At 37.7% G+C, this 24,036-nt stretch overlaps 3 protein-coding genes across 5 annotated transcripts; 1 reads left to right on the top strand and 2 right to left on the bottom strand.

Annotated features, from left to right (window-relative positions):
- Window positions 1–978: 978 nt before the first annotated feature.
- Window positions 979–6,930, bottom strand: LOC137737905 (pyruvate, phosphate dikinase, chloroplastic-like). The gene is made up of 20 exons (XM_068477485.1): window positions 6,613–6,930; window positions 6,146–6,202; window positions 5,640–5,873; window positions 5,339–5,476; window positions 5,024–5,186; window positions 4,690–4,925; window positions 4,459–4,587; window positions 4,170–4,349; window positions 3,904–4,041; window positions 3,649–3,813; window positions 3,393–3,554; window positions 3,220–3,309; window positions 2,915–3,053; window positions 2,567–2,744; window positions 2,039–2,168; window positions 1,768–1,896; window positions 1,550–1,687; window positions 1,351–1,428; window positions 1,109–1,200; window positions 979–1,021 (listed from the first exon to the last, which is right to left on the bottom strand). Exons 1-20 carry the CDS (start codon window positions 6,898–6,900, stop codon window positions 979–981), a joined length of 2,907 nt encoding a protein of 968 aa, XP_068333586.1. The 5' UTR covers window positions 6,901–6,930.
- Window positions 6,931–11,150: 4,220 nt separating this feature from the next.
- Window positions 11,151–15,224, bottom strand: LOC137737075 (putative E3 ubiquitin-protein ligase RF298). 2 transcript variants are annotated; one of them, XM_068476432.1, is made up of 3 exons: window positions 15,115–15,224; window positions 12,298–14,549; window positions 11,151–11,803 (listed from the first exon to the last, which is right to left on the bottom strand). In XM_068476432.1, the coding sequence occupies exons 2-3, from the start codon at window positions 14,542–14,544 to the stop codon at window positions 11,261–11,263; spliced, it is 2,790 nt and encodes a 929-aa protein (XP_068332533.1). In that variant the 5' UTR covers window positions 14,545–14,549; window positions 15,115–15,224; the 3' UTR covers window positions 11,151–11,260. The 2 variants fall into 2 exon arrangements, with proteins under 2 accessions (XP_068332533.1, XP_068332534.1); XM_068476433.1 differs by having other exon boundaries at window positions 11,710–11,847.
- A 1,846-nt stretch (window positions 15,225–17,070) lies between these two features.
- Window positions 17,071–17,741, top strand: LOC137736492 (uncharacterized). Of its 2 annotated transcripts, none has more exons than XM_068475754.1 (3): window positions 17,071–17,354; window positions 17,450–17,495; window positions 17,605–17,741. In XM_068475754.1, the coding sequence occupies exons 1-3, from the start codon at window positions 17,211–17,213 to the stop codon at window positions 17,622–17,624; spliced, it is 210 nt and encodes a 69-aa protein (XP_068331855.1). In that variant the 5' UTR covers window positions 17,071–17,210; the 3' UTR covers window positions 17,625–17,741. The 2 variants fall into 2 exon arrangements, with proteins under 2 accessions (XP_068331855.1, XP_068331854.1); XM_068475753.1 differs by having other exon boundaries at window positions 17,597–17,741.
- Window positions 17,742–24,036: the final 6,295 nt, after the last annotated feature.

Here is a 24,036-nt window from a genome sequence, read left to right as displayed (position 1 = left end):
AAGCACCACTCTGTCAATGTGAATTCAGAATGCTTAATGACAAGCTAAATTATGATCAAAATCCTAGTTTCCCCCTTTTGTCCTTTCAATCTGCTTCTATAGGAAGTGCTTTCTGCTTATAAGCGCTTCAAATTTTGGTGGTGTAGGAGGCCTTCTAACAAACATGTCATATAATTACCACCATTGTCCTCCTCTCTGCACCAAGTTTATTTTAATTTACTGAAGATATTGCTTCTGGCTCAAGTTTGATCTGTTCGAATTTCTTGCATGCCCTCTAGGGAGATGTTTAAGTCTGCAGCAATGCTTGAGTTTTAAGCGTCTGTAGATTGCTCTATATGATCAATCCAAACACAGGAATGCAACTTGGGTAAACTGCTATTTGACCTCTTAAACTATTACCCCAGCTGAAAAATTAGCCAATTAACCCCTTATCAGTAGATTCCATCCATTAATTATTTCGTCAAATTCAAGGGCATTTAATCTTTCCATCATCAATTCTTACTTGTCAACTATAACCACTAATAAATTTATGACATAGGAACACAAAATAATGTGTAATGACAGATGGTGGACGGAACCTAACGGCAAGAGGTTAATTGGCTGATTTTAAATAGTTCACAGGGTTAATTTACCAAAAAAAATAATTTAGAATGTCAATTTCAACTGGGGTAATAGTTTAGGCAGTTAAATAGCATTTTACCCATGCAACTTGTACATTTACACCAAGTCATACCCTGTTTAATATTACACAGAATTTATTCCCAAAACATCGAAGCCGAAGAATTATCCACATTCCCTAATTTAGTTTTCTTCCTGTTTTTGTAAAGTAATATGAAAAAAAAATATATACGTATACGTATATTACATATGTTATTTTCCCCTATATTTTGGTTTCTACATAATGATAGAGGATTTGTATGAACAACAAATAAACTGCAGATATTTACAAGTGCAGAGTCGCCGGTTATGCAATCTTTCTCAGACAGCTACTTGAGCTGCTGCTAGCCTAGCAATAGGTACCCTGTACAAGAATTTACGATCAGGAATTTGATCTGGTTATAAAATTAGTCCAGGCAACTTAAATAGGAAAGATAAAAAGAAAACGAACCTGAACGGAGAACACGAAACATAGTCTAATCCGGCCTCCGCGAAAAATGCAACAGAAGAAGGCTCCCCACCATGCTCTCCGCATATTCCAACCTGTTAGTTTATAATCACCGAGCGAAAATATCAGAGAAGAACAGAAAAAAAAATAAAAAATAAAATCTTGTGACTGTATGACACACCATCGATATAAATTGACATCCCAATTTGTTATAGTATGTTCCAAATCTACGCATTTCCAGTTACCTTTAAGCTAGGCCTAGCTGCGCGACCCTTTTCAGTGGCCATCTTGATGAGCTGCCCAACACCTCCTTGATCAAGGACCTGAAAGCAGTGCATTTTGACTATTAGAGTCGAAATTCTTTTTCATTCTGTTATCCAGATGATTCTGGTGAAAAACCCAACTGCAACAAGCCTGCGCGGACTTGCATAAAATGTGACAAACCTCAAATGGATCACTTTGAAGAAGGCCCTTCGCTAGGTAGATAGGTAAAAACTTGCCCACATCATCTCTACTGTAGCCAAATGTCATTTGTGTGAGATCATTGGTCCCGAAAGAAAAGAACTCAGCTTCCTTCGCAATCTATCATCGTTGATAAAATAAAAAATGATGATGAATAATGTGTTGAAAATAATGAAGTCAGCCTATCAATTTAGCCTTACCTCATCTGCAACCAGGGCAGCTCTAGGGATCTCAATCATAGTCCCAACCTTATAACTCAAGGTGGTATCCATCTCGAAGAACACTTTTCCCGCGACACTCTGAATGAGCCTCATTTGATGTCCTAGTTCCTGAAAGGAAAATTTTCGTTGAGGATTGATTTTCCATCGCTTCACAATTTCTCACAAATTCATACGAATGAATTATGAATCTAGTATCATAAGTAAATAACGAGAAACGAGAAAAGGAGGAACAAGAATTGCAGGATCGTGCCTGAGGTGTTCCGACAAGGGGAACCATTATCTCAGGGAAAACTTTGACACCCTGGTTGCTCATTGAGACTGCAGCTTGAAAGATTGCACGTGCCTGCATTTCGCTGAGTTCTGGGTATGATATCCCGAGCCTTTTGAAACATCAAAACAAACCTTTCATCAATAACAAAGAGATCATATTTGTGCACCTATGAACTTCTTCACTCAAAGTTTATGACATTAAGCATATTAGCCTTCCAGCAACGGAAAAATCTGACACTGAAATGTCAAAATTGTGCCATATTTCCGGACTATGTTTATAACGAATTCAAAGTGATAGGTAAACATGTTTTGTGAGTGAAAATAAACTGAAATGGATAAAACAAGTAATGATGCATATGAAGCTAATTAACAAAGTGAATGAAGCTCATCAAGAACTTTTATCTGAACATATTTAAATTTGAGTAGATTTTTTTTTTTTTTTCTGTGAACAAATTTGAGTATATCTTTAGACTGGAGAACTAATGTGAAGATTGAAGAGCCACCAAACCTGCAGCCGCGGAAACCAAGCATGGGGTTTACTTCTGATAATTTCTCAATTCTTGAGAAAACTTCATCCTCAGTCATGCCAGTCTCTGCAGTTAGTTCGCTGACAATCTGTTCTAAGTCACCTTCTGGAAGAAATTCATGAAGTGGAGGGTCTAACAGGCGGATTGTTACTGGAAGACCTGAAATTTGATAAATTATGTGATAAATAAGCTACAATTAAGAATCTAAGGAATTTAAAACATATAGCCTTAGAGCCTAACAATCCTTGGGAATTTTGTTTTATAGTTGGTCCATGAGGTAAAAATACAAGCAAATTTCAAAGATTTTAATCAACATTTGTGAAAAATACCGTCCATTGCCCGGAAAATTCCTTCAAAATCAAATCTTTGATACGGTAGTAAGAGGTCCAGTGCCGCCTTCCTCTCTTCAGTTGTAGCTGCCATGATCATTTTTCTTACCGCCTTTATTCTATCATCCGAAGCAAAGAACTGAAAGATAAAAACGTGACAAAATCAGAAGAGCTCTATAACCTGACATGATTTGTTAACACGAAATAACAAGGAATCAAAACTACAACGTTGAAAGAACTTGCAGCAGACCATATAACATTACGGATATCCAGCCAAACACTTTTAAGTAACTAAAATTAGTTACCATGTGCTCTGTCCTGCAAAGTCCAATCCCTTCCGCACCGTTATTTCTTGCTGTTAGCGCATCTTCAGGTGTGTCCGCGTTTGCCATAACCTGTTACAGCATTACCACACAATTTTTACTGAGTAATTACTAGTGGTAACAATGAAAACCACAATGCACAAAAAATATGGTACCTTGAGACGCCTGACTTTATCAGCCCAAGACATGAAGGTTTCCAAATCTCCACTTAAAGCCGGAGGAGAAAGGGGCTCTTTTCCTAATATGACTTCCCCAGTGGAACCATTGAGTGAGAGCCATTCTCCTTCCTCGACCACTGTATCCCCGATCACAACCAGCTGTATCATCAACAAACAAACCAAATTATGCCATTTTCTCTGTGGACTTAACTACAACAGATCATGTTTATATAGAGAAAACAGTGGAAACCACCTTCTCAGCGTCATTTACTCGGATATCAGAGCAGCCAGAAACACAACATTTGCCCCACCCACGGGCTACAACAGCTGCATGAGATGTCATGCCTCCTCTAGCTGTCAAGATCCCTGCAGCTGCATGCATACCCCCAACATCTTCGGGGCTAGTTTCAGTCCTTACCTAAAGTTATATGTACAATTCAGTTATCGAATTGTGTCGGAAACAGAAAAAAGTTAACAGTGAATAAGATGAACATGGATAAATTTTCACCAAGATGACACTCTTTCCTTGTGCATGCCATGTTTCGGCATCCTCAGCACTGAACACGACTGTCCCTACAGCTGCTCCTGGAGATGCAGGCAATCCAGTGGCGATCACTTTGTCTTTGTAAGCAGTTGGATTCTCAAACTGACCAGACAAAATTATACAAAAGGAAGTCATAAGTCCTGAATGTCTTCATACATGGATACATTGATAAACGTATATGCATGTCGGGCCTGTCAATATTAAGGCCACATTACAAACTACAAATTGACCTGTGGGTGAAGAAGTTGGTCAAGGTGCTGTGGTTCAACCATCTTGATTGCAGTGCGCTTATCCACAAGCCCTTCATTCACCATGTCTACGGCTATCTTCACTGCACCTTTACCAGTACGCTTTCCACTGCGACATTGTAACATCCACAACCTATTTTCTTGGACTGTGAACTCGATATCCTGTAAATGTACCCCATGTTTTAGTTCTACAAAAACATGTGTTCCCCAAACCGAAAAATGTGAATGTAATACTGATAGGAAGATCATCTATAAAAATGACTACTCATACCATCATATCTTTGTAATGTTTTTCTAGAATTTCACAGTTCTCTACAAGCTCCTTGTAAGCTCCTGGCATACAATTTTTCATAGTATCCAAGTCTTCTGGTGTCCTAATGCCGGCAACTACATCTTCTCCCTATTCAATTCCATTATTAAGTTACTCTCACAAAACTATAAGAAAAATAGTCTCTACTATATCGACTTAGTAAGAGAACTTTGGTATAGTGGTATCAAAAACCTGAGCACTGATTAAAAATTCTCCATAAAGCTTCCTTTCACCGGTGCTTGGATTCCTAGTGAACAGAACACCTGTGCCAGAAGTATTTCCCATGTTCCCGAAAACCATGCATTGAATATTAACCGCGGTTCCCTTCAAACCCGTTATCTGATTGATGCTCCGATATTTATTGGCTCTTTGGCTGTCCCAAGAATCAAAAACTGCTTTAACAGCCAAGAGAAGCTGTTGTTTTGGATCTGCAGATATACAAGCGGACAAGGACATATAAACATACAGAGTTGTGCTACGGGTAAAGTGGAAAATATGAGGAAGTTGACGGCGTTTTACTTTGTACCTGAAGGGAACTTTTCACCGGTGGTTTCGAGATAGACATTTTTGTATTGTTCTACTAGCTCTTTAAGATCAGAGGCTGTTAGCTCTGTGTCAAGCTCAACTCCTTTTGTACCTTTCAGTTTTTCCAACTGCTCCTCAAATGATGAGTGTGGAATTCCCATAACCTTCAAACGTAAAACGGGTGAATTCAGAATACATCTCGAAACAGAAAAGATGAGCTTTAGTTTATTATGCTAAAATTGAAAGGGAAAAAAAAAAAAAACAATCATAATTTAGACACATGAACATTATGAAATGCATCAATAAAAGCACTTACAACATTTCCAAACATGTCTAGAAAACGCCTGTATGAGTCATAAGCAAAGCACTCTCCACTTTTCGCGGCCAAACCAGCAACCACATTGTCATTGAGTCCAAGGTTGAGGACAGTGTCCATCATGCCAGGCATGGAAATCTAGGTATATAGAGTGAAAATCAGTTGGTGCAAGACATGAACTAATTCTTATTAAACAGATTGTAGTGAATGTGTCATTGTTAAAATTACATTAGTGTTCTCCATATGTGCCCTTGTGAGCTAATGCCACTACGGCTGTTGTTGCAACTGAAAGAACTCTTACCGCAGCACCAGAGCGAACGGAGAGGAGGAGAGGCTTGGAAGGGTCACCGAGAATAGCACCCATGTCCTCCTGCACACTCTCCAAGCCCTCTAGTATCTCCTCCCACAAACCTTGTGGTAAATCTTTGCCATTCAGCTGATACTCTTGGCATGCTTCTGTTGAAATAGTAAGTCCAGGTGGGACGGATAGTCCAATGCTAGCCATTTCTGCCAGGTTTGCACCTTTCCCTCCCAACTACAATGCATGGGCATGATGAACAAGCATTCAGATTCTATGACTAAATCGAACATGTAGATCAATGGACAAGTACAAATTGAACAATTTTTAAGACTAAATCGGACATGTAGATCAATGGACAATTACAAAGTGAACAATTCCGTTATGTAGCACAAATTTCTGGTCGATTGAGATATAAGTAAAACTCCTTATCCAAAATCGGCCAAACTAAAATGCTAGAATTTTCATTTCTCGTACTGGTAGCATGTCGAAAGTGAAGTAAAACTTACCAATGACTTCATTGCCCTGTTGCCTTCACTCTTTCCTTTTCCAAATGTAAATACTCGCTGTAGAAACAAAACAGAAACCTTTCAGGCACCACGAACAAAATGCTTGTACATAGTTCAGATTGCCAGTCAAATTGATTGTTCAGATTGCCAGTCAAATTGATCATGATATTGTTATGAGTTTAGAGTGCAATCCGAATATTGTGAGGTTTTATACAAAAGACCTCGATGAAATTATTAGTGAAAGTTGAATGAAACCACTTAATATAAGCTCTATTTTAATTTTGTCAGGTTTCGACGCGGGACTTTACAATTTCTAACGTCACAAACTATTCTAACACCAAGTCAAAACTAAATCATCCGACTGAAAACTAATTAGCAAGGGATGAAGAGATCCAAGATCTTGCAAGGATTAGAATAATCCGACGCAGTATTTTCATCTTTTGAATAAAAGGATGCAATATATGTACCTTTCTGGTTGTTGGTGCAGTCTTATCTGCAACTGGGGACAGAACAGCTTTTGCTTCGATGTGTCCTGGCTCATTCTTCTTCGGGTTTGGGTTCATTATCCCGTTTACAATTTGCATCTGCTGCCGGTGACAGCGCTTGAGGCCAACTCGACCCAACGAGTTGAGGCCATGGAAGGAAGGGTTTTCTCTAACAAGATCAAATTGATCCACATATTTTCCCTTCAACAATCTCTGCCTATAAACCTCAGGTGGTGTCCTTATGAGCATGCCTTTCAGAGTGGATGACATTTTTATACTCTCTCTGCTTGAGAAACCCAAGTAAATATAACCAATGGATATAGATCATACTAAAATCTGTAACTGATCAGTACTAGTTTACTTCCCAGCAATAAAAATTAATCTTCAAAAAATTCGAACATGAATTGTTATTAGCAATGCAAAAATAGTCATCATGCACTCCTCCGTCTCTTGTATTAGCACTTGTCTCAATCCATGATCGGTGGAAACTTTAGAGTGCCGATAACAGCTTGCAGAAATAATTTGTTAAGGATTAAAGAGTGAAACAGAACCCGAAATCATTTGATCAAATATGCACATACACATACCTGCTGAAGATAGAAGTGCTTTTCTGATCAGAAGAGGTCAGTTTCTATTTGCAAAAGTTGCAAAGAGATATTGAGGTGTAGAGCTTGTTCAGAGAAGCAAAAATGGCGGTTGTTTTGTCCTTGTTTTGTCTGTAACCGGTGTGATGCAGTGACATGAGTGGACCAAATTTTAGCGCTAACTCAGCTTTTAAACTGCCCATTCACAATTCATGCGCCAATAAAAATTTGGAACATAATCGACTACCAATCATATTGTTGTAAAAAGTAATATGAAGAGCTTTTTTTTAGTTTATGATTAGTTGAAAACGGATATCATGAGTCTTAAGTTCAAAACTCTTCGTCATTTAAATTATTGTAATTATTTCATATCATCTCCTTCTCCTTAATAATAATAAAATTTTAAATAAAAATGTATCATTTGACCTGAACACCAAAGTATGATATTATCTTATGTGGTACAGAAACTTCATTAGAAGGGAGATTAGCTGCTGACAGACTTTTTATATTTAAAATAAATAAATAATACAATGATGCTGCCTAAAAAAATAAAATGAAGGGGTGTGCTATCCACACATCCCTTGTTAATTTTTGTCCGTTGATTTTTTTCATTTCATCCGATTTGCACACTTCTCGATACCATATCTTGAAGAGGAAGAAATATGAGGGTGTTTTAGGTATTTCATGTTGATTAGGAAAAAATAAAAAAAGGAGGTAAAAGTCAGTTACTATGGTTGACGCTCAGATGAAGACTTTGGCAAACTCGAATCCAAGGCTGTTACAATTTCAAAACTTACAATATAATTTTGACCAAAAATGGTCGTTACGGTGGGGCCCGTCCCCTCCCCCTGCCTCCGGAGAAAACCTGAATCTATAGAACTCATGCCACGTGGTTCGCTGGTGGACAATCGTCACCATGGAATCCTGCTCTCTCTTTTATTATCCTCACACATTGCTAAAAACATTCTCTTTTTTTTTTTTTTTTATCAAATAAAAAATTTGATGCTAAGCAATTGGTCATTGCCTTAAGTAATCTTTAAGCATTTTAAAATTGGGAAAACTAAAATCTCCTGCATTTTTCTAATACTCTTTAAATTAAACATTGGTTCTATTTTGAAATTTGATTAGAACGCTTAAACAATAACCATGTCAACATTTTTATATTTATTTAGATTACATGTAATTATTATGTTTTTTTAATTTAAAATGTTAATTATTAAATTCCATAAATATCCCTTTAGGTTGATATATTTCTGTACGTGACCTTTTTTTTAGGAAGCAAGTTTCTTCTTCCACGTTTGAGTCGTATGGTTTCTTCTCCCATGTTAAAATTCTATGATCCTCAATTTTAAATTTTGAATGGACTTATCCATTTCAATTAGTGGTTGTTTTCACTATTTTATATTGATATCATGTGAGATAATTAGACGTATTCTCTATTTTCAGAGGCTTTGAGGTTAGTATGTTCAGATAATATATTTAAACGTACCGAATACGTGCCAAGAAGATATATAAAGTAATGTGCCAAATATGTTTTTTTAAATAAATATAAACGTACCAAAATAATATATAAATGTACCAAATACATACAGAAAAAATATGAACGTACCAAATATGTACCAAGAAGATATATAAAGTAATGTATCAAATATGTAACAAGGAGAAATATATGTTTAATCAAGAGGAAAAATATGTACCAAATATGTTTTTTTTTTAATAAATATAAACGTACCAAATACATACAAAAAATAAAACAAACATACCATATATGAACCAAGAAGATATATTAAGTAACGTATCAAATATGTACCAAGAAGAAATCAACGTTTCATATGTAATTTGAAAGACTTTTTATTAAAATTGAATACTACAATATTTATCTACAAGATCTAAGGAGTTTTGAGATATTATCTAAGAAAATTAAGAGGTATATTAAATATAATGGCAAGTCGCATTTATGTGTATTTTGAAAGACTTTTTATTGGAATTAAATTCTACAATATTTATCAACAAGATTTTAGGAGTTTTGATGTATTATCTAGGAATTAAAAGGTACATTTATATAATGGCAAGTTGGATAATTTAAATTATAAAAAAGGCTACTTCTAATCCATTTAGCACCTAAATTGTAGGAAGATGTTTAATCTAAACTCTAAAAGGCATAAATGTTTAATTTCAAAATTTTAAAACCTAGGCATTTGTATCAAAACCCCCCCCCCCCCTTAAAAATTTAAAAATGATGTTGAGACTTATTTAGCGCCCGCCTAGCCCATTTAATCCCTTCAGACCTGCTTAGGCACGCGCCTAAGTCACGACTCTCACTTAAACATAAAATAGATAACATTTATTTTGCATTATACTTTCTTAATAAATTGTAAGAGGCTTATTGAATACTTAGATTGTAACACCCTACATCGCCCAGGAGAGTGGATCCTATAAGCCTTATATGTATATTCTCATCTCTACCTAGCACGAGGCTTTTTGGGAGCTCATTGGCTTCAGATTCCGTAGGAACTCCGAAGTTAAGCGAGTAACGTGCGAGAGCAATCCCATGATGGGTGATCCATGGGGAAGTTCTCGTGTGAGTTCCCAAAAACAAAACCGTGAGGGTGTGGTCGAGGCCCAAAACGGACAATATTGTGCTATGACGGAGTCGAGCCCAGGAAGTGGTGGGGGCCCGGGTCGGGATGTGAAAATTTGGTATCAAAGCCAATCCCTGGCCGGAAGTGTGCCGACGAGGACGTCTTCCGGCCCCTAAGGGGGTGGATTGTAACATCCCACATCGTGCACGGCTCGGAAGTGTGCCGACGAAGACGTTGGGCCCCTAAGGGGTGGATCATATAAGCCTTATATGTATATTACCATATCTACTAGCATGAGGCATTTTGGGAGCTCATTGGCTTCGGGTTCCATAGGAACTCCGAAGTTAAGCGAGTAGCGCGCAAAAGCAATCTCATGATGGATGATCCACTGGGAAGTTATGTGTGAGTTCCCAGAAACAAAACCGTGAGGGTGTGGTCGGGGCCCAAAGTGGACAATATCATGCTACGACAGAGTCAAGCCGGGGATGTGGTGGGGACCCTGGTTGGGATGTGACATAGATGAACACTCATTATATGCTTGTTCCCCATGTTTTTAATATGTTCAAATACTTTATAATTTATATGTAATTTTATTTTGCTATTTATGTATTCAATACACTTATGTATTTTTTTTAAGTATAAGAGGACATTTATAATAAACATAATTAAAATTAGAAAAACTGCCTAAGCCCTGCCTAGACAGCTAGGCGCTAAGCTCCTACCTACCGCCCAACTAGCGCCTAACGGTTTTTAGGACCTTATTCTCAGATACATGACACTCTCCTCCCAATTTAAAATCTTGATGATTAAAATTACAAAGAAAAACAAAATAGAAAAAAGAGGCATGCTTGCTTCATGATATAGCAAGTGTAAGAATCTATGTGAATGGGTCGTGTCGTGTTCATGTTCTTTGTCTGCCAAGTGTTGTGTTCATGTTTTTGGTCTGCCGACCTATTTATAGTTATGTCGTGTTTGGATTCAACCCTATGACTCTCAAAAAGAATGGTTAGTGTTTCATGCGCTTCCCTCTTTTTCTAGTAGACGTTAAATTGAATAAAATGAAACGAGAATTAAAGCATAAACGCACAAAAGGTCAAAGGTGTGCAAAAATCACTTTCCGCAATAATATCTCAAGTTTTTGTAAATGTAACTACAGTTACCAACGCTCTTTTTGGGTTTCATAACGTTTGTTTTTTGAATGATTTAAAACTTATTCACAATGTGGGAACAAAATTTAGAGCTAACAACTCATAGCCCTCTATAAATTTCAAATTAGTACAATGATATGAAAACTTATCAAACCACGCAGAGGATCAAACCTCCCAGATGATCAAACCTCAGAATACAAGGCAACTTTTAACTGTCAAAAACTCCTCGACGGAGTGATCCAAACGCATTTATTCAGTTTATATGAGTCCCACAAATCTTTATTCAGGACACTCCACTCAGATTCTATGGACTTTTTTAAGAACGAGCATAACGTACAGAAATTCGCCACTGTATCGCGCTCCTACAAGACGGGCAATCCTTCATGCCCTGTTTCTCGTGGAGCTCATTGCATGTTCTACAAACCACTTGATGGGCACACGGGAGGAAGACAACGGACATCTCCTCAGAGAGGCACATCACACACTCCCGTTCACGTTTCACCCCTCCTGTCTCAGAGTAGTCTTGAATATCCTTCACTACTTCCGAGATGTATGGCATCCGGGACCCCTTGTGATCCAGGCCATTTTCGATGTCTGTTACTTTGCTGGCGTAGCTCCCATCAATGCCCCTCCGCAGTGCAGCAATTTTTGAAGAATCACTCTTGTGTCTCAATTGAGAGATTTCTTTTTCGAGTTTCTGAATATCATCTTTGTACTTCTGCAGATTGTTTTCTGCTTTCAGTTTAATCATATCCTCCTTGGATTTTGTTGAAGCCTCTATCTGTTCCCATTCTTTTTTTATCGAACTGACCTGCTCAAGTACTTCTGCCTTTGATTTTTCTTCCTGTTGCCATCTAGCCTGCGACATACTTGACCTTTGTGAGACGAAGCTCAGAATTAAACCTATTCAGAAAGAAAATAGAGTAAAACCAACAACACAACATTTTCAAGTTTTCATCAAAATGAGCTGTACAACACCGTTACATGCCGTTTCTCAAAGTTCACACCATCGGTCCATCAATCCCCTCGTCTAATTTATATCTTCCAATGTGAGACTGATTTTCAAGTTACAAAATGTGTGTTTGCACATGTACATGCATGTGTGCTAATATAAGATAATATAAACTCCAAAATGAGAGAGCAAATATATAGCAAGCAAATGACAAGACTAAACCATCTTCATTACAAAACATGCACAAGTACCACTTATATTCCAAACGATTTCATAATCTGTCATCCCAAAGAAGTAGCATGTTATAAGACGTGTAAATACCTCAAACCAAATAAATTCACAATTTCACATGCATGAATTGCCAATTTGGAGTACTTGGAAATCAAGTATTTATAATGTACCTCCAATTGTTCCTGGAGATCTTTTGCTTGTTCTAGTTCCTGTAGCAGCTGTTTTAACTTGCGTTTTTCAGTCGCAAGTTCTTCACTGAACATGGTTTTCTGCTTCTCCCATGACTGAAACTTCATCAGTGTCTTCTTCTCCCTTTTAGATACCTCCTGACAGCTTGCAGCAGACTCTGCAGCACGTACTTTAGCAGCCTCCATATCCTGCCTCAAGGCAGCATTCTCCACCTCAAGCCTCCGGACGGAAGAATTTGCCCGTTCAACCTGGCTACTAGCCTTGCAGAGAGCATTTTCCATCTCAGAAAGCTTCTTCATGGTGTTTTCTTCCAGCGTTTGCTTCTCTTTCTTCAGCCGCTCAACTTCTTCTTTCTCTTGCCTCAATGACTTAAGTTCAGCCTTGTCCTTGCTCAATCTACGCGCAGCCTGCATAACCTTCTGATTTGCCCACTCTGTCCACTCTTGGAGCTGATTTTGCAAGTCCCGTGCCCTCGGAACCAACTTTAAAATCATTTCATCTTTCTTGTCCCGGGGGACCCACTGCCCCAAGGATTTATCATACGGTATCCCAGCAAAAACAGAATTAGTTGCATCAGAGTGACAGCTAATAGGAACTGGATTGGAAATGCTTTTTGGATGCAGAGAAAGGGAAAGCTCAGTATCAGCAACTGATAATGCAGGCGTAGTATTTGCTGAAGGTAATGCAGCTGCAGTATTGACTACAGGTAATGCCGTTGAAGTATTGACAGAAGGTAATGCAGTTGAAGTACCGACAGCAGGTAATGCCGTTTCACAAACAGCAGGTAACATGGACGGGACACTGTTCTTAGGCAAAACAGAAGCAGTATTTTCAACATCCAGGTTAAATGCTCTAGGGGAAGACGGCCCGGCATTGGCAGAAAGATTATTGTTTCCACTTTCTTGAGGCACATCAACTCCCATAGCCTTGCTTATCTTCAAGGAAGCATTCTTCAAATTAACAGCGGTAGAGTCTGACACAGATTTTAGTTTCTTATCCAAGATTAAACCACCCAAACCACTCAGCTTCCCTGTTCTTGAAGACCCTTTACATCCATAAGTCCGGTAACTTTTTTCCAAGTGTAGTGACTTGTGCCGAAGCATGTATTCTCTCTTGGTGGTAACAGAATGAACCTTTCGACTACTTAAAAGCTTTTCCTCTACCACAGGAGATTGAAATGTTCCAGATGCACCAAAAGATTTATCCCCATTCTCAGATGTGGACTGTGCACCCTCTTTCTCAGACAACGATCCACTACGAACAAGGGAATTTTTCAGTTTAGCCATGTTTGAAACCCCACCTGCAATCGTAGGTGTCTCAGACTGTGAACTATGAGAACCAGGAACTGAAGGAACTGGCTTGGCAGGATTCAGAAGATTCAATTCCGAACTTTTGGTTTCTGTTTTTGACTGGGGTTGATTCGGGACGGAGGAACTTCCATTTGAAGCTCCATCACTAATGAAACTATTCAAGGGATCACCATCCATTGCACAAGCATGAGAGACATTCATGTCACAAATCAACAAGCACCACATTGCATCACCAGTGCTGAAAAAAGGCCTAACCTCTCTAAGCACACAAACCAGTTCTGCCAATATGTACTTCTCCAGCTGCTGTAGATCTTCAAAACAGTGATCCCTCGAAGGATCAATTTCTTGGCCACTTCTTAGATAAACTAAAGTATTATCCACTATATTAGACACGGTGTCTTTACACCCATAACAAAGACCAGACCGCAAAACAGCCTTCGCAGCAACTTCTTCAGTGTAACCGCAAGCAACAATCTTTTTTATTGCACTTTTGAAAATCATGTCCAAATTGCTTAGAACAAGCTCTTCAAGTTGGGTTTCTGTGAGGTCACTCCAATCGGCATCCTGAAACTCATCTGCCTCTAGTTCCTCTCTGGGCCGGCTTGGGCTACCCTCGGATGGTACAACAGCACTAGACAATCCAAGGTCGAATTTCAACCCATCAGAATGGTCTTGATTAACACTGCACAGGTCACAGACACCAATTTGTCCATGACTCTGTCTGATTTCGAATTTTTCAGCTGAAAACTCATAGCTTGTGCATTCAGTCTGAGATAAAGGAATAATTTTATTCGGGTCACCTAAAGGCGGATCAGCCCGGAACTTCCTCTTATTCCTACTTCCCTTTTCTTGAACAGCTATTGAGGAAGAGACTTGGGTGGTGCAACTACTACTGCCCTTGGCCACCATTGATGCCATTTCAGCTGCACAAAACAATCTAATCTCAATACATTTACGCATCCAGTTCTATCTATCAGTTCTTAAAGCAATACCAAAACACCAAATTCATCAATTCCATAAAAAATCCATCAAACAACAAACTACTGAAATCAACATTCGTAGCTGCCATCAATATAAAAATTCAGCTCACAACATCACCAACTGATCAATCTAAACAACCCAAATAAACCCAGATTACTAAAAGCTAAATCCCAGTATTAAAATTAACGATTTTTAACATCCCAGAACCAAAATCAACAAGAACACATCAATCAGAGAGAAAAAAAAAAAAAAAGACTACCCAGAAGAAAAAACTGAACAATCAATCCGTTTGCAAGAAACCCAGTTGAATTTAGATGAAAATTATGATCTATCAATGAGAAATTCCATACAAATCTCAAAAATAAAATCAGGAAAATTAGATCAAAATAGAAGAATCAGAGCAAAAAATAAAATGCAGAATCTGGTGTTCATGAAAGTTAAAGATCCCCAATACAAATACAAGAATTTGAGGTGATTAATCAGAAGACATGTACGATCGAGACGCACCCGATTTGAGCTAATTGTTCGAGCAATCAAAGGTAGAAACCAGTCTCAGAACACCATAGAATCACAAAGAGAATTCATAGTTGCTTTTTTTTTTTTTCTTCTTATTTTAATTATTAGCTTAAAGAGAAATAAGAGAGCTTTGAACGTCCGTCTCTCTCAAAAGTTTCGTTGCGGTAAATTTCTTTTATTTATTTATTTATTTATTTATTTATTATTTTTTGTCATGACCAGACCAATTAACCAATGTTTTCAACGATAAAAAAAGAAAGAAAAAAAAAAAAAAAAACAAAAAAACCCAAGGTTTGATGAATTTTCATTTTTGTACTAATCATAGTTAAGGAAAATTAGCCACCAACCCAAGTAGATGAATTACTGCACAACTAGCCTCTTGACCGGTGTTTCGGAGCGTATTGTTAACATACTTTTTTAAATATGTATCTCTTTAAATGATGTAGATATGCTTTGAATATATATTTTTAAAATGAAAGCAATTTTGAATTTTTTGAAAGTTTAATCGGTCCTTTATCACATCATATGATACATAACTTGTTTATTTACACGATTTATATTTGATTTTTACACTAGGTGAGGGAGTCTTCCCCTATAGCATGATCATTTAGCAATGTACAAGTTATGTCCATGCACCTTGTGGGATACATTACACCTTACCCTTTTTTATTTGTTTATTTGTCTACTCACCTTTGTTCATTACGCATATATATTACGGATATGCATTGTATATCATCAGTATATGTAATCATGTGTGTCGCGTGCTATAATTTGTCTCATCCCAACCAGCTTATTTTTAATGTTCTATTTTATATTTCCTCTTTTAACAAGTAGTTTAATCAATTTTGAATGATTATATAAAAGTTATCGTCATTTTCCAATTTTTTCCTTTCAAGTTATTCTTCTGTTTGGTTTTTCAAAGGAATGTTATTATATTGTTATCGTATTTTGAATTATTTGATACATTTCAAAGAAATTTTGTATTAAAAAAAAAAAGGAAATTAAGTTAAGAAATTTTTTTTTTTTTTGTAAAGCACAATACTTCTTCAATGTGAGGAAATGTAACTTCTAAATGGACATATATCCAAATTAAAAATATTATATATCATTCAAATGAAAACAATTATTTAATTTTAAGTCCAAAGCCTCAAGTTTAATTTTTTTCTCTCGGCTTATAAAATGAAAAATAGGAATATATAAGAAAGCGAGAAGGGACCATGTCGTTATGGTTCGTTTGGTTTGGAACTTAATAGAGGTTAGGCCACATTGGGGCCTATGTGAAGCAAAACACCTAACTGCCACTTTACTAGTTAGCTCGTTTTGGTTGACCAATATTTTTTAATTTCTCATTTAATAATATCTTAGTATTTTCGTTTAGTCAAATAGACATTTTAAAACTTGGTGACTAATTAATCTATAAGACTACAATCACAAATGAGTTGGGCAATCAGAAGAGTACTCTTGTCACTTTAAACTCTAGTTCGATTTTCTTTAGTAGACACATAGAGAGATACGGATGATCGCTTGACCTGGCCCTCAAGCAATAGAAAATCACATTGTGACCATCCAATGGATGCCATGGTTGCCGCTCATGTGTTTTATAAAATGGCTTCGAATTAGAGAGTCGTTGGTCCATTTAAAAAAAAAATAGCAATGTAAACCACTTAGTCGTAAGAAAATTACTACCAACTTTTTCACTTCTTTTTGTGTCATGTATTTTTTATTAACACTTAAAATTAAAATTAATTTTGCATACTGATATAATACATGTGTAATGAGTTAAAATGAAAAGGTTATCAGCACTCACTTAATCGTAATACGAAAATAAATTATTTACCCAAAACAACCACGTTCCAAACAACTTCTTATTCTTTATATTTTTTCTCCCCAAAAAATTGCCTCAATCTAAACGCTGTCGTTTGGCCAGGTTAGTTTTGGGACTGGAAAAATGCTTGTTTGTGTTCTTCGTACACGCTATGTAACTCAATTTCCCTAAAACCCTAAACCCTACTGCCCCATCAGACAGCCGTAACCCCCCAATTCCACCAAATTCCAAATCCAAACCCTAATTTCCTCGAATTCCAAAAATGGACCATTCCCAGTCCCACCCGATTCCAAAAGAAAGCAACCCGTCACCGCCGCAACCACCACCTCTCCACGCAGACGTAGAAGACGACGACGAGAATGTAAAACAGCTCAACCAATGCTCTGTTCTCTACCTCTCCTTACAGGTAACAACTATTTTCCCCAATTTTATTAGATTCTAAAATTCTAAAACCCTAAACCCCAAATCACGGAGAACCCGAATTCGGTCTGTGGCTTGCAGGATTGCCTTGTCAAGACTGACAGGAATTGGAAATCTTGTCAACCAGGTACGTAATTTGGGTTCCTAATTTGCAATTCATTTCTCAATTTCATTTTCCAGTAACTGTGAATTTCCTGTTTTAATTTTGTGTGAACAACATTTGATCAGAAGTTCAGGCCTTGAAGGCTTGCAATGAGAGGAGGAAGAAATGACAGAGGAAAGTGGGATAGCAAAAGATGAGCTGCAATCGAGATTTCCCAATTTGTATCAACTTTTGACTAGATTTATAAATGAAATTGTTACCATTTCTTGATTGTCTTTGCATACAATTTGTTCTATCGTTTATTCATTACGGAGTACCAAAGAGCGATTGTTTTCGCTACTTAGAATCTATTTTTCAAAAGAATGGAGAATTGGATGGAGACCTCAACTATATAATATAAGCTAGATGGATGAAGTAGAAGAGTGCATCCGGCGTGTTGTGTGACCGTCGTATGTCACTGAAGGTCAAAGGAAAATTTATAGGACGACAATAAGACCGACAATGTTTTATGGCACAGAATGTTGGGTGGTGAAACATAACATGTATATAAAATGAGTGTAGCGGAGATGATAATACTTTATTGAATATGTGGGCACACGAGAAATGATAAGATTAGGAATGAGAATATCAGAGGTAAAGTAGGAGTAATTGAAATTGAATGAAAGATGAGAGAAAATCGGTTACGGTGGTTTGGACATGTGAAACGAAGACTTACTGACGCTCTGGTTAGAAGATGCGATTACGGGACAGAGGTTCAGGGCCGAAGGGATAGAGGAAGACCTAGAAGGACTTTGGAAGAGACTCTAAGAAAAAACTTAGAGTACTTGGATCTAATAGAAGACGTGACGCAAAACTGAGCGCAATTGCGTTCTAGAATTCATATAGCCAACCGCACTTAGTGGGAAAAGGCTTTTTTGTTGTTGTTTATTCATTATGATGACTTAGAATTTTTGTCCAAGAGTCTTGGACACCATTATTGTCACAATAAACACATAAAAGGGTAGTGTTCGAAACTGCTCATTTTCAAAGTCAAAAGAAGATATAAAGTCGCGAGAAAGCTCCATGTAAACAAGAATTGAACAATAACTCGACACTTTCACAAGTACTGGGTAGGTGCATTACCCATGCTTCTCCAAAATCCTGAAACCCTTGGTCCCTCAACTCATTAAAATGTGTAGCTATGGTCATTTTCGTTAACTTTGTCAAATGAATTATGTTGCAAATGACCATTGCTACAATTGGAGTCCCTCAACTCATGAAAATGTGTAGTTATTGTCATTTTTGTCAACTTCGTCAGAATTTTGTAAAATAGAAGGATCATTGCTATAATTGGGTTAAAGTTGATGGACCATTATTCCAATTGAGTTAAAAGTTAAGGAACCATTTCTCCAATTGAATTAAAGTTGAAGGACCAATGATAATAGATTTTAGTTGAGGTATCATAGTTGCACGTTTTGATGAGTTGAAGGACTAATAGTAATGGATTTTTAGTTGAGGGATCATTGATTCAATTGAGTTAAAATTAAGGGATCATTACTAAAATTTACTTTTTGTCACAAGAAGAATCAAGCACAATAAACCGCCAACTATTCATCAAACTATATAGAATTAAGCACAAATCAAAGGTACCTAATCACTCCCTCTCATCTCTAACTTCATTTTGGTACCTAGTTTATAGCCTAAGGATGAGTGTTGACGGCGACTGGAGCTCGGAAGGCTCCGGCCTTCTTTCCTAGCAAGGAAAAGGCCTTTAAGCCCAAACCCATAGAGACTGGCCCTTGGGGCAGTGCCAACTTGAGCTATTGGCCCACTAAACCCTTGGCCCAAAACTTAAGGGCTTCGGCCCGTTGAACTTTAAACCCTATAACCCTTGGCCTCGGCTTTGAAGCCCAGGCCACCAAACCGAAGATCAAACCTCTTGGACCTAAGCCCAAGAACCTAGGCCCAAACACGATCCAACCCAGCAGCCCAGCTGAGCATAGCTGGCGCGTGGAGTACACGCGCCACAATTCACGACGGTGTTGGCGAAGTTTCTAGCAACTTTTCCGAAGACCCACGGCAGTGTGTGGGGGTACTCGAGGTCCCTCTTTATGTTTTTTGACATCCTGAATCCATTTATGACGTCTGTTTTCCGAAATTCAATCCTTTGATTATAGTTTTATTAATTGAACCCTTTATGTGCTTAGGTGCATTTATTAGCGGCGATTCCATCATTCCTATTTCGTACGGCTCTTCAACGACGAAGTATCTGTGAGTGGACCCCTTTTAAAATGCATGTTTTAATAGTAGATATGCATACATGAAAAGCATGATTTAATGGTAACATTTTATAAGTAAATTGGATTTACATTATATGATTATCATGCTTTACTGAAAATATTTTGAAATACCATACTTTATCAAACTATTGTTCTTTGTAGTATATATGATGGATGACCATATGCCATAAAGATGTTTTGAGATATATATACCTATTTTTGGAAATATTATATTCAATGTTTTGCGCTTATCTAGTGGTCACTGTTCTGACTTCAGGCCGAGGAAGATATATGTAGATGGCTTCGGGCCAAGGGAGATATATGTAGATGGCTTTAGGCCAAGGAGATATATGTAGATGGCTCTGGACCGAGGGATATATGCACTGGCTTCGGATCGAGAAATATAGTACCTACAAGCAATTTGATACCACAAGTTAGCACACTATACAATATATGTTTAATGAAGGTTTTATGGCATACTAGGATTTTTGGAAAAACCTATTACATATTATGCTATTGAGTTTTCATAAAACTTTGAGGGTTAGTATGTTGATAACTGTTTAAGTATTATATATATATATATATATATATATATATATATATATATCAACTTGATCCACTCATGTTTGTTTTGCGCCTCCTCAGGATATAGGAATGAGGCTTACAATCCGAACTACGAGGTATTCCCCTACCAGTGATATCGTACCTTCATCTCTGCTTTGACATCCTTGTAATAACACCTTCTACTGTATTCTGAATTAGATATATGCTCTCAACATGTTATGCACTATCAGTATCTTTATCATTGTTGGCAATTGAATATTAATATATTATTTTATGTAGTTGGAACGAAATTTATACGCATGATTTACATGTTCTCAGCATATGCATTCATTAAATGGCTTGCGTCATCCTCGGGGTCGGCCAGCACGTGGCCATCTCGATATCCCTCGGATATCGGGATCGGTGCGTGTCAATGATCAAGTAACTTCCGACGACTATCCATTTCAGAAGAGGGGAATACATGCCTATATGCGAACCAACTATCCATTTCAGAAGAGGTAAAGAAAACATATTAACCTCATTATGGATCAATATAACGAGCATAGATCATATCACTAAAGTTGATACACTGGCCAAATTAAAGGTTTGCGGTCATATAATACAGTTTAATTCGCAGAAAAGTAAGCACACTTCTGACAGCTAGAGTCACTAGGTTGGCATAATGCAGTTTCTAATGTAAATAAGTGCCAATTCATCAAGATCAAACACAGACAACAAAATGAAAAAACTAACAAGAAAGAAAGGACTTAACTTTCCGGGCACCTTGAGTGGAATTTCTAAAATTGACATCTTTAGACAGAAAGGGAGGCGACCTGATCCCTTTAGTGTCTTGGAATCTGGACACCTTGGCAGTAACACTAGTTCCAGAACTACGAGAAACAACAAATGATGTGACAGCAGATGGCCTTTGATGTGCTTGGGTATCATAATTCTTAAAGGAGGATCTCTGCCCATCATCCCAAGTAGAACGAGACTCTGTGGACCTGGAAGCAAAAGAATATGAGTTACGACATTTCTGATTTAACAGGACCACTGACAAATCAAAATAAAACACAGGAGTTACATTAAACAGAAATGACTTACATGCGAATTAATGCATACATGAAAATGTAAAGCATAGAATCACGTTGCTATTGCTAAACATAAAGGTCTGTACATGTATCAGAGAAGTATACACAACATCCATTATATTACAGAGGATGCTTGTTTGATAAAGTTAAAAAACATCTAACAACGGCTAGTATATCTTTCAAAAGAAACGAGGAAAAAAAAAACTAATATTTGTACACTGTTATAGTCAAAACGTGCAAAACGTATATCCAGCTCCTTAGTTTAAAGCTACAGTAAGCTTATAGGTTAGTGTTTGTCTTTACACAGACAAGCCTCAAGCACTCAGTTCTCCAAGACCACATGCAAAAGTAACTCACCAAGGGGTAGAAGAGATGCTAATTGTAATTGGTTTTCTCAATTCATCTTAAACTCAAAATAATGAATGTACAATTACAGGCGTTGTCGTACCTATGAACTCCTGCAGATGGGTAAGGATGACTTGCAGCAGGATGAGCTCCTTCAAAAGCCAAAGGAGGTGAATGCAGCTGCCCTGAAGATTCAGGCCGCCTATGGTGAAATAAAATCAATAAGTTTTTAATACATAACGGAACCCAAATGCTCAATGGCTATTCAATAACAGGTGTTTATGCATAACTCAGGCACATTCATGCATCAATAATATATCACAACGCTATTTTTTTCTATGACGTGTCATAAATTACACATACAACATAAGAATGTGGCAGCATTGAGACAGACACATATGGCAAAAATCATATAACACCAAGTGAAAAACATAATAATGAATTTAGATGTTTACTGTAACAAGGGCTGTCCTTACCTATAGACTCCCGCAGATGGGTAAGGTTGACTCGCAGCAGGACGAACTCTTTCAAAGCCTAAGGGAGGAGAATACAGCTGCCCTGGAGCCTCAGGCCCCCTATGTTCAAATAGACACCAATAATATATTACCAACCCCAAATGCTCGATGACTATTCAATCACAGGTTTTTATATGTGACTCAGCACATTCATACATCATTAATATATCACAGCACCATATTTTGCTATGACATATGCATATAAATTAAACATACAACAATAACTTTGTGATTGCATTGGGACTCCTGCAGGGATGACTCGCAGCAGAACGAGCTCCTTCAAAGGCCAAAGGACCTAGAGCTTCAGCCCCCGCTAACATAACCGAACCCAATCGCTCAATTGCTATTCAATCATATATTTTTACAATGCTCTTTCAAATCAATCCAGACTTGCACATAACCCTTAAACCCAAAGAAGATATACAGATTTAGAAAGCTGACGTGAGCTATTTTTATAGAATTTGATTCAACAAGCACCCAAGAATTTGAACTCGATCACCCGAATGCATTCTTTTTCTTCAAAAAAAACTCTTCTACTCGTACAAAATTGGGCACAAAAGTCAGCCCGTTTATCCAAATTTCTGTCGTATGCTTAAACCAGAAAAAGTGCAATATAATATCTGAAATTCTTAGAGAGTAAAATACAAAAAAAAAAAAAAAGATTGATACGTTGGATTAGTTTCGAATATCCAAAAGAAACCCATGTGAGGAACAATGAACAAAATTTGAGAGAGCGAACCTGGACGGAGAACGCAGCGGAGCAGCGACGGAAAAAGGAGGGGTGGTCGGAGGAGAAGGCGAAGGCGGCCGACCTCAGCCAAAGTTTCCGAAAAGTGGCTACGATCCAGGCGGTCCTGTTGGTCCTGACGCCTTGCCTACATTTGTATGGTCAGAGTGTGTCTTCTCTTGCCGATGGTTTTGCTCTCTTTCCTTTTTTTAAAACTTTTGAAGTCGCAAAGAAAGCCAGCAAGTTTTGAGCTTTGAAACTTGAAAGCATGAAGCGCGAAGTGACGATGTGGGGAATGGGCCATATTCAAGCCCCACTCAGCCCATTTGGAACTATCGGGCCTTTAGTTACACGGGCCGCATCACATAACCGATGACGAAAAGTTCAAATCAAATGTTGCACGACCTGATTCGTCAGTGAAAGCTTCTGTCCCCGCTGCCCACGTGTTGGTCATCAACCAAGCTTCATCGTCCATCGTCTTTCCACGCGTCAGAACCTGACCTTCTTTGTTCGCTTCCACTGGTCTTCCATTAGCTGCGCCGATTCCAGTTTTTTTAGTAATTTTCAGAGAAACGCATCTGTGTTGCCTTCTTCTCAAGTGGCTGTAATTTCATGGTAAGCTGGATTAAAGCAGCTTCAAATTTTGGGTGCGTTTGAGAATTCTTTGATGGCTCTGTTTGACTGTCTAAGTCTTCATATTCCAGGTTTGCTTCTTCTTAGATTCACGCTTCGTCTTAGATTCTTCTTAGATTCACGCTTCTTCTTAGATTCTTTGATGTGTATTAGTTTCACGCTTCTTCTTAGATTCTTCGAGCATTTAGCTTTTTAGAATATTATTTTTGATAAAAGCTGTCGTAGAACATTTTATAGTGTGCCCTAACTTCCTTTTCATAGAAGTGGGATTTTCCAGAGGGACTGGTGGATCTCCGAAAAGGAACTTTGATAGGAATTCCTTATTTCACTGTTCTTTAACTTATATGCAGGTATGAATGTTGTCGTAGCTAGATCGTTGTTTTAAACCAACCGGCTCATTTGTTGCTATTACTTTTCAGATTTTACTTATGTAGATACTGACTCTTCATTTTT

This window comes from Pyrus communis, chromosome 6 (assembly GCF_963583255.1).
Source record: "Pyrus communis chromosome 6, drPyrComm1.1, whole genome shotgun sequence".
Classification (NCBI taxonomy): Eukaryota; Viridiplantae; Streptophyta; class Magnoliopsida; order Rosales; family Rosaceae; genus Pyrus; species Pyrus communis.
The sequence above is the reverse complement of the archived record's forward strand: the minus strand, read 5'-3'. Positions and strand labels throughout refer to the sequence as shown.